Raw genomic sequence first — 10,974 nt, 5'->3', positions numbered from 1 at the left:
CAGATTAGGTGTTAATACTATTTAACTAATGCTTGCGATGCAGGAGTACGACGGTTTAGGGGTTAATATGTTTATTATAGTGGCGGCAATGTCCGGAGCGGCAGATTAGGGGTTAATAATTTTATTATAGCGTTTGCGATGCGGGAGGGCCTTGGTTTAGGGGTTAATAGGTAGTTTATGGATGTTAGTGTACTTTTTAGCGCTTTAGTTATGAGTTTTATGCTACAGCTTTGCAGTGTAAAACTCATAACTACTGACTTTAGAATGCGTTACGTATCTTGATGGAATAGAGTGTACCGCTCACTTTTTGGCCTCCCAGGAAAAGTTTGTAATATCGGCACTATGGAAGTCCCATTGAAAAAAAGATTTTATGTAATTTGGGTAAATTGATTTGCGGTAAGGCCAAAAAAGTGTGCGGTGCCCCTAAACCTGCAAGACTCGTAATAGCAGTGGTAATGAAAAAGCAGCGTTATAACCTGATAACGCTGCTTTTTAACTATAACTCAAAAATCTCAATCTAGCCGTATGGAAATTAATTTTTTTGTTGAATATTTGTATTTAGTTGCAATTGTTGATGGCAAATGCAAGGAGCATTTGTTTCCATTTTGCTGAAAATGAGCCCAAAGAGTTATTACAGCATTAATTTAATCATTCTGTTCTCTTTTATATAAAGAACAGACATTGATAGGAGTGTGATCTGTAAATCTTCATATACAGTAAATAATATAGTGAAGAAAACCAAATGGCTCATAGTTTTCATCAAATAGTATAAGTAATAAGTCCATTAAGTCACAAGTGGCAATTAAACTGCTCAATGTAACACAAATACACAAAATTTGTATGTAAATATGCTCATAACTGGCTGGGAAATTACTTTTATGAAACACCACATTTTTTAAAGTTGCGTTCAGGTACATTGCCTCATACAACAATACAGTTACTAATAATTATGCCTTTGCAACCCTTTTGGCTATAAATTTAGAAAAGAGAAATCCCAATTATGATTTTTGCATGAATTCCAAATGTTTTGTAATAACACATTTATTACTAAATATGGTTACGATAAATATAATCTAATCATTATCCTAACTCATCCATGTGTTTAAAGGGACATTATGTAATAATAAAATGCTCTTGAGTACAACTTTATGAGCAAGATCATGACTGGTGGGCTAACTGCTGTGCGTGAGAGATATATTGTCCGTTTTACAAGTTGAAAGCACAATCGCAAGAGCGCAATCACATTTTCCGCTCTAGGATTAGAATGACTGAAAACCTTGCGTAAAGGGTAGCACATTTAAAAAAAAGACACTAAACACAACATAAATAACATGATTGGTGCCTTCCGTGCATGACAACTTATATTTAATGTTTTTATTGCCTGATGAAATGACCCGTTTGGCGGTCGAGAAAGGCGTTGCTGGAACCAATGAAGTTGTCTTGTTTGCCGACCGGGAGCAGCCCTGTTGTCTTTTATCATCATTTCGATTTGGAAATCTCCTTTGGTTCGTTATTGAAAACAGGAGCATACCAAACTCCCCTCTGAAGTACAACTTGGAATCCCTAAATAGTGTACTAGCCGCTTTAGAGTGCTAGCCTGCCTGCAAGCACCGGTCACAGGACAGTGCAACTCCATCTGGAAAGCCTAATACTGTTTACGTGCTTACACACCTATCTGGTATGAAATACACTATGAGGCGTCCTCTTCTCTTTCTACCATTTCTGCAGATTGCCTAACACACCGGGCCCAAGCGGAGCTGTCTCGAACCCACTAATTCAATCACGCAGACCATCATGTCTACCTTTTGAATTATTGTTTGAATTATTCCTTTGGAACTGGTAAAGCTACTAGCATATTAACATTGGACTTCATTCATCATTGTCTAGGTGCGCTCCCTTAAGATCCCCTTGCAGGTTCTTATCTTTCATTTACTATAAAAATGAGTCATATACATTTTTTAAAAAGTTATAAGGGCTCAAAGGTACTGTATATGGTATATTTTAGGTGTTTGCCTGCAAATGGCTATATTGTATATATACCTACATATACATGTCTAAATATGTATGTATAATATATACACATCTAAAATATGTGTGTGTATACATATGTATTTATGTGTTTTACTGTATATTTACTGTACATATTTAACATTCCAATGTTCTTCACATTCAGGACAATGTTATTTTATATATATATATATATATATATATATATATATATATATATATATATATATATATATATTCCTATATATATCATATACCTATACCTGTATATCTATTCCAATAGATATATAGGTATATATATATATATATATATATATATATTGAATATAGGAATGTAAAATATGCGTAATTTGTTTCAAGTTTCTCGCTTTAGGTCTAACCTGGTATCCGGTAAGTGCACATGAAATATTAAATAAAAAATATTGATAGTACAGGTAGCCCTCAGTTTACGCCGGGGTTAGGTTCCAGAAGGAATGGTTGTAAATCGAAACCGTTGTAAATTGAAACCCAGTTTATAATGTAAGTCAATGGGAAGTGAGGGAGATAGGTTCCAGGCCCCTCTCAAAATTGTCATAAGTAACACCTAACACATTATTTTTAAAGCTTTGAAATGAAGACTTTAAATGCTAAACAGCATTATAAACCTAATAAAATAATCACACAACACAGAATATATAATTAAACTAAGTTAAATTAACAAAAACATTTGCTAAACAGCATTATAAACCTAATAAAATAATCACACAACACAGACTTCACTTGCATTTTTCTGCAAACAGTTCTTTCTATGCATTCCAATCTGGACTGATTTATAGACAGGAAGATCTTGTTCCTTTGAAATCTGCTCGATAGCTCAGGTCTGGTTAAACTGATTAATTTCAGCTTGCTTGGCTTTGCTGCAACTCAAGCGAACAGCTCCACCTACTGGCTATTTTAATAAATGCACTGCTTCTCAATGCTTTTCAATAGCAGTCACATGACTGGAAAAAAAGGTTGTTATTCTGAAACGGTGTAAATTGAACCGTTGTAAAACGAGGGCTACCTGTAATTATTTTAAATTATTATATATTCTATGGATTATTTTGAATTTTTACAGTAGGTAAAAACATTTTTATCAATATTTTTAAATATTTTATGTTTAATATTTCATGAAAGCGCTTTAATATTACTAACTCTTCATGTGCGCTAACTCAACACGCTTTAAACATGTATGTATAGGAATAGATATGTAGGTAAAGGTATATACAGATATACTGTGTAAAGCAACATATATTTAAAAAACAATAAACATTTTCTGTATGCGAAGAACATTGGAATATAAAATATGAATAACTCCTCTCGGGTTAACGTGCGAATAATAAGTGTTAGGGTTTTTATTCTGCACTCTCCATTGAATTCTAAGGGGGAGAATAAGCTAACAAGGTTGCCATATCCGACGATCTTTAGTTAGCGTGCATCGGTTTTTGTTCACGCACAAACTTTTTACTTTTCATTTGTAATATGTGCGCAACCCGACATGTGCAAAAATATTCTTGTGCAATTTTCACTAGAGCTAAATAGTGCACTGCTTTTAATCTAGCCCTATGTGTTTAACACTTTTGCAGGGGTAAAAAAATGTTTGAGTTTATCACAAATCTTTAGAAAAGTTTAGATAACTATTTATTTTCAGAATTTTGTAGAAAAATCATCAGATTATGATTGACCCCATCGTTAGTAATACACATTTTGTTTAATTATAAGTTGCTGTAACAAAATATAGATGTTATAAATATATTTGGCTTTTCCTTTAAATATGTGAATTGGTAACATAGTAACATAGTAAAATAGTAACATAGTAGATAAGGATGAAAAAAGACGGAAGTCCATCGAGTTCAACCTATACAAATCTAAAATACTTACAAAAAGCTCCAGTTAAGCTTAAATAACCCCACTAAAAGGTGACTCATTTAATACTAGCAATCATATCCATGAATTTTTTTTTATATACAGAAATGTATCCAGACTATTTTTAAATGTATCTAGGGAATTGGCATTCACTACCTCCTTTGGTAATGAGTTCCACAATTTTATTGCTCTTACAGTGAAAAAATGTTTCCGTTGCAGGAGATTAAATCTATTTTCCTCCAACCCTAAATTGTGACCTCTTGTCAGAAACAATTTTCTAGGAATAAACAGAGCTTCTGCCATCTCTGATTTTGGGCCTTGAATATATTTATATAAAGTAATCATGTCAGCTCTCAAGCGCCTTTTTTTCTAAAGAAAACAGACTCAGTTTGGCTAGCCTCTCCTCATAGGTTAACTTTTCCAATCGACTTAGCTTTGTGGCCCTTATCTGAACTTTTTCTAGTTCTGCAGTATCTTTTTTTGCGATCGGTCCCCAGAACTGCACTCCATACTCAAGGTGAGGTCTTACCAGGGCTTTATATAGTGCCAGAATTATGCTTTCCTCCCTTGAATCAATGCCTCTTTTAATACATGCTAGTATCTTATTAGCCTTTGAAGCCGCTGCCCTGCATTGTGCACCCATCTTTAGCTTGTTATCTATTACTACTCCCAAATCCCTTTCCTCCTCTGTTTGGCTAAGTCCTGTCCCATTTAAAAAATACGTTGCCTGCTTATTTTTACTTCCAAAATGTAGAACCTTGCATTTTTCTGTATTAAATCTCATTTTCCATTTACTTGCCCATACTTCTAATTTTTGCAGATCCCTTTGTAATGAAAGTTCATCCTGCTCTGACCTAATGACCTTACTTACTTACAAAAATAGAGATATCGCTATTTAATCCTTGCTCCAAGTCATTTATAAAAATATTAAAAAGAATGGGGCCCAGTACTGATCCCTGGGGGACTCCACTGATTATCTTTGTCCAATCTGAGTATGATCCATTTACTACTACTCGTTGCTCCCTATCTTTTATCCAGTTATTTATCCATGAGCTAACATTTTCAGCTATTCCCAGTCCCTTAATTTTGTGCATTAATCTCTCATGTGGCACTGTATCAAATGCCTTTGCAAAATCTAAGTATATCATATCAACTGATTCCCCTTTATCTATATTTTTATTTACTTCCTCGTAGAATCTAATTAGATTAGTTTGACATGATCTATTTCTCCTAAAACCATGCTGATTAGAACTCATAATCTTGTTTACACGAATATGCTCATCAATATAATCCCTTATAATCTCTTCAAATATCTTCCCCACTATTGATTTCAGACTAACTGGTCTATAGCTTCCTGAAACATCCCTGCTTCCCTTTTTGAAGAGTGGCACCACATCAGCTGTACGCCAATCCTGGGGTACCATACCTGAGGATAATGAGTCTTGAAAAATTAAGATTAATTAAGAGTGGTGATTTAACTAATAATTAATCCAAAAGAAAAGTAAGGGAAAAAATGTACTCAAATAATATTTCTGTTAACATTGATATCAATGTCATTAGCTAGCTAAAAAGTTGCTTTAAAAATACTGTATATATTAGTATAAGCAAATATAAGGATTTCCCTTTCATACACACATGAACACACTATATATGTGTGTCTGTGTGTGTACACACACATGTATATATATACTGTATATATATATATATATATATATATATATATATATATACTGTATATAAATATATATATATATATATATATACACACAGTATCTATCTATATCTATATCTATCTATCTACTATCTATCTATATATAGACTGTATGTGTGTTTGTGAAAATTATACTACTCAGCACCAATCCTTTCTGACAAATTTGGTGACTACTTTATGGACCATGCACTTAAATATTCCTGGCAGGCACATAGTGCACAGAGGGAGCATACAAATTTATTTAAAACAAGAGAAAAAAAGAAAAATGTACAGTCCCTAGTGACCCCAGAAAAAGGATCCCCTATCCAGCACTCTAGTATTGCCCCAACAAATAACTCTTTAATCCTAAAAAATATGGATCAGATTGGTGTGCATATATAGTTATGTATTTATTAATACAAGAAAAGCAACTATATATACCCTGTATATATATATATATGCATATATGTGTACAGTAAATATATCCTTCATGCTATAAAAGATTAATTTAATTCATATTTTGAGGATAAAGATGCTCACTCTGGCCACTAAGGGCTATTTCACAGTTCTTTCATGAAATTGTTGGGACAAGTTACAAGGTCTGGAGTTCCATAGACTTTCTTCTTGGCTGTTCTTGCCTTTCTTCCCACTCTTCCTCCACTTCTTCCTCGGATGGCATTCTTCCCAAGAGAATAGCTAATTTCTCTTTGAAGCTTTGATACTGTGGGCACAGAAGGTAATTGTATAATATTGATGCAATGATTGCACCAATGATAGGTCCAATCCAGAAAATCTACAAAAAACAGGAAGCAAATGTTAACTTACATATTGACATAAAACTTGTAAAACAGCAAAATATCCGTAAGCAAGCTTCAAGGTAAAAATAGGGGTAATTTTTAGGGATGTGGAAATATTTATAAAGTGCGAATCCAGGTATTTGTATGAAATGAGCCAAAGGCCACAGACCGCAGCCATTTTCGGCATTTGTTTCACTAACAAATGCAGAATTCCAAATATTTTCAAATTCCTATTGATTTTTACTGGAGAGGAATCTAGTATACTAAACAAAGGTTTTACAAAAGCACTTTTTCATTTTCTTAAGCAGTGCTACAATATGACATGCTATAATTAAAAACAAAAAAAAACTGAAATAATGTTAAAAACAATTTGACATCAAGGACTAAATTTATACATACAGTTTTAAAGAATTTTGGCCCTTAGATCCATGTTAATTTGTATGATCTTAAAGATGAACAATAAAGATGTGTCAAGTTCAAATTTACTCTTTAACCTGCATGGCTTGTGTGATGAGTTCTCAGTCGGCTAGATTACGAGTTTTTGTCGGTAATGGTGTGCGGTGCTAACGCACACTTTTTTTCCATACCACTCACCTACAGTAACGCTGGTATTATGGCATTAGCCGCAAAAATGTGAGCGTAGAGCAGAATTTAGCTCCACATCTCACCTCAATACCAGCGCTGCTTACGGTAGCAGTAAGCTGGCAAAACATGCTCCTGCACGATTTCCCCATAGGAATCAATGGGGCAGATTTGGCTGAAAAGCAGCCCCATTGATTCCTATGGGGAAATAATTTTTATGTCTACACCTAACATCCTAACATGAACCCCGAGTCTAAACACCCCTAATCTTACACTTATTAACCCCTAATCTGCCGCCCCCGATATCGCCGACACCTGCATTATATTATTAACTCCTAATCTGCCGCTCCGTACACCGCCACCACCTACATTATACTTATGAACCGCTAATCTGTCGCCCCCAACATCGCCGACACCTACATTATAGTTATTAACCCCTATTCTGCCGCCCCCCAATGTCATCACAACCTACCTTCAATTATTAACCCCTAATCTGCCTCCCCCAATGTCGCCCCCACTATAATAAAGTTATTAACCCCTAAACCTAAGTCTAAACCTAACCCCCCTAACTTAAATATAATTTAAATAAATCTAAATAAAAATACTATTATCAAATAAATTATTCATATTTAAAACTAAATACTTACCTATAAAATAAACCCTAAGATAGCTACAATATAACTAATAATTACATTGTAGCTAGCTTAGGATTTATTTTAATTTTACAGGCAACTTTGTTTTTATTTTAATTAGGTACAATTGTTATTAAATAGTTATTAACTATTTGATAAATTCTTAGTTAAAATAAAGGCAAATATACCTGTAAAATAAATTACACCTAACACTGCACTATAATTAAATAAATTACCTAAATTAACTACAATTAATTACAATTAAATTAAATAAACTAATTTACGAAAACAAACAAACACTAAATTACAGAAAATAATAAAATAATTACAAGTTTTTTAAACTAATTACACCTAATCTAATTCACCTAATAAAATAAAAAGCCCCCCAAAATAATAAAAATCCCTACCCTATACTAAATTACAAATAGCCCTTAAAAGGGCTTTTTGCGGGTCATTGCCCCAAAGTAATCAGCTCTTTTACCTGTAAAAAACAAACAAACAATACCCACCCCCAAAATTAAAATCCACCACCCACACACCCAACCCTACTCTAAAACCCACCCAATCTCCCCTTAATAAAACCTAACACTAACCCCTTGAAGATCACCCTACCTTGAGACGTCTTCACCCAACTGGGCAGAAGTGGTCCTCCAGACGGTCCGAAGTCTTCATCCTATCTGAGCAGAAGAGGTCCTCCAGATGGCCAGAAGTCTTCATCCAGGCGGCATCTTCTATCTTCATCCATCCGGAGCAGGTCCATCTTCAAGACATCCGATGTGGAGCATCCTCTTCTTTCGACGGCGACTGGAACAATGACAGGTCCTTTAAATGATGTCATCCAAGATGGCGTCCCTTCAATTCCGATCGGCCAATCTGATTTAAGGTAGAAAACATCCTATTGGCTGATCCAATCAGCCAATAGGATTGAAGTTCAATCCTATTGGCTGATTAGAACAGCCAATAGGATTGAGCTTGCATACTATTGGCTGATTGGAACAGCCAATACAATGTGAGCTCAATCCTATTGGCTGATCCAATCAGCTAATAGGATTTTTTCTACCTTAATTCCGATTGGCTGATAGAATTCTATCAGCCAATCGGAATTGAAGGGACGCCATCTTGGATGATGTCATTTAAAGAACCCGTCATTGTTTCAGTCGCCCTCAAAAGAAGAGGATGCTCCTCGTCGGATGTCTTGAAGATGGACCCGCTCCGGATGGATGAAGATAGAAGATGCTGCCTGGATGAAGACTTCTGGCCGTCTGGAGGACCTCGTCTGCCTGAATAGGATGAAGACTTCGGACCGTCTGGAGGACCACTTCTGCCCGGTTGGGTGAAGACGTCTCAAGGTAGGGTGATCTTCAAGGGGGGTTAGTGTTAGTTTTTATTAAGGGGGAATTGGGTGGGTTTTAGAGTAGGGCTGGGTGTGTGGGTGGTGGCTTTTAATGTTGGGGGGGTATTGTCTTTTTTTTACAGGTAGAAGAGCTGATTACTTTGGGGCAATGCCCTGCAAAAAGCCCTTTTAAGGGCTATTTGTAATTTAGTATAGGGTAGGGATTTTTATTATTTTGGTGGGCTTTTTTATTTTATTAGGGGGATTAGATTAGGTGTAATTAGTTTAAAAAAACTTGTAATTATTTTATTATTTTCTGTAATTTAGTGTTTTTTCGTAATTTATTTTATTTTATTTTATTGTAATTAATTGTAGGTAATTTAGTTAATTTATTTAATTATAGTGTAGTGTTAGGTGTAATTGTAACTTAGGTTAGGTTATATTTTACAGGTATATTTGTCTTTATTTTAACTAGGTAGCTATTAAATAGTTAATAACTATGTAATAACTATTGTACCTAGTTAAAATAAATACAAACTTGCCTTTAAAATAAAAATAAACCATAAGCTAGATACAAATGTAACTATTAGTTATATTGTAGCTATTTTAGGGTTTATTTTATAGGTAAGTATTTATTTTTAAATAGGAATCATTTATTTAATTGTAGTAATTTTATTTTGATTTATTTAAATAATATTTAAGTTAGGGGGGTGTTAGGGTTAGGGTTAGACTTCGATTTTGGGGCTAATAAATTTAATATAGTGGCAGTGATGTTGGGGTCGGCAGATTAGGGGTTAATAAATGTAGGTAGGTGTCGGCGATGTTAGGGACGGCAGATTAGGGGTTAATAATATTCAACTAGTGTTTGAGAGGCAGGAGTGCGGCGGTTTACGGGTTAATACATTTATTGAAGTGGCGGCGATGTCCGGTTAGGCAGATTAGGGGTTAAACATTTTAATATAGTGTTTGTGATGTGGGGGGGGACTCGGTTTCGGGGTTAATAGGTAGTTTATGGGTGTTAGTGTACTTTTTAACAGTTTAGTTAAGAGTTTTATGTTACAGCGTTAGCCCATAAAACTCTTAACTACTGACTTTTGAATGCGGTATCAGTCTTGACAGGAGAGGGTGTTTTTCCAAGACTCGTAATACCGGCATTAGGAAAATCCCATTGAAAAGATAGGATACGCAATTTACGTAAATGGATTTGCAGTATGCTCGAGTCGCGGAAAAAAAGTGAGCAGTACACCTGTACCTGCCAGACTCGTAATACAAACGCTGCTTTTTAAGGCTAACGCAAGACTCGTAATCTAGGTGAGTGTTATTTATTATACTCTAATATGCTGTAAAATAGTATTAAATTATCTAAATATTTCATTACAACCAGAATACATTTATTTTTTCTGAACACTTTGTGTATGCATTTTATTTATTTACTGCTTATATACCCAGAAATATATATATATTTATTTTATTTTATTTTAAGACATTGTACATGCATTTTTATGTATTTATTGCTTATACGACTAATTCATTCCTTAATCTCAAAGTAAAGACTATCGCCTAGATTTAGAGTTCTGCGTTAGCCGTCAAAAGCAGCGTTAAGGGTTTCTAACGCTGCTTTTGGCCGCCCGCTGGTATTTAGAGTCAGCCAGGAAAGGGTCTAACGCTCACTTCCAAGCCGCGACTTTTCCATACCGCAGATCCCCTTACGCCAATTGCATATCCTATCTTTTCAGTGGGATCTTCCTAACGCCGGTATTTAGAGTCTTGGCTGAAGTGAGCGGTACACCCTCTACCGACAAGACTCCAGCCACAGAAAAAAGTCAGTAGTTAAGAGCTTTCTGGGCTAACGCCGGTTTATAAAGCTCTTAACTACTGTGCTCTAAAGTACACTAACACCCATAAACTACCTATGTACCCCTAAACCGAGGTCCCCCCACATCGCCACCACTCTAATAAATTTTTTCAACCCCTAATCTGCCGACCGCACATCGCTGCCACCTACATTATCCCTATGAACCCCTAATCTGCTGCCCCTAACATCGCCAA

General features: G+C 35.1%; 1 protein-coding gene across 1 annotated transcript in view; it reads right to left on the bottom strand.

The window, feature by feature from the left end:
• Positions 1-6,122: 6,122 nt before the first annotated feature.
• Positions 6,123-10,974, bottom strand: part of LOC128652069 (aquaporin-5-like) — a 101,981-nt gene continuing 97,129 nt past the window's right edge. The window contains exon 4 of the mRNA XM_053705019.1: positions 6,123-6,374. Coding sequence (XP_053560994.1) covers positions 6,174-6,374 — 201 coding nt within the window. The 3' untranslated portion in view covers positions 6,123-6,173. The remainder of the gene's footprint in view (positions 6,375-10,974) is intronic.

The sequence above is a fragment of the Bombina bombina genome, chromosome 3 (genome assembly GCF_027579735.1).
Source record: "Bombina bombina isolate aBomBom1 chromosome 3, aBomBom1.pri, whole genome shotgun sequence".
Lineage (NCBI taxonomy): Eukaryota > Metazoa > Chordata > Amphibia > Anura > Bombinatoridae > Bombina > Bombina bombina.
Note: the sequence above shows the minus strand (reverse complement) of the source record. Positions and strands in the feature narration are given on the sequence as shown.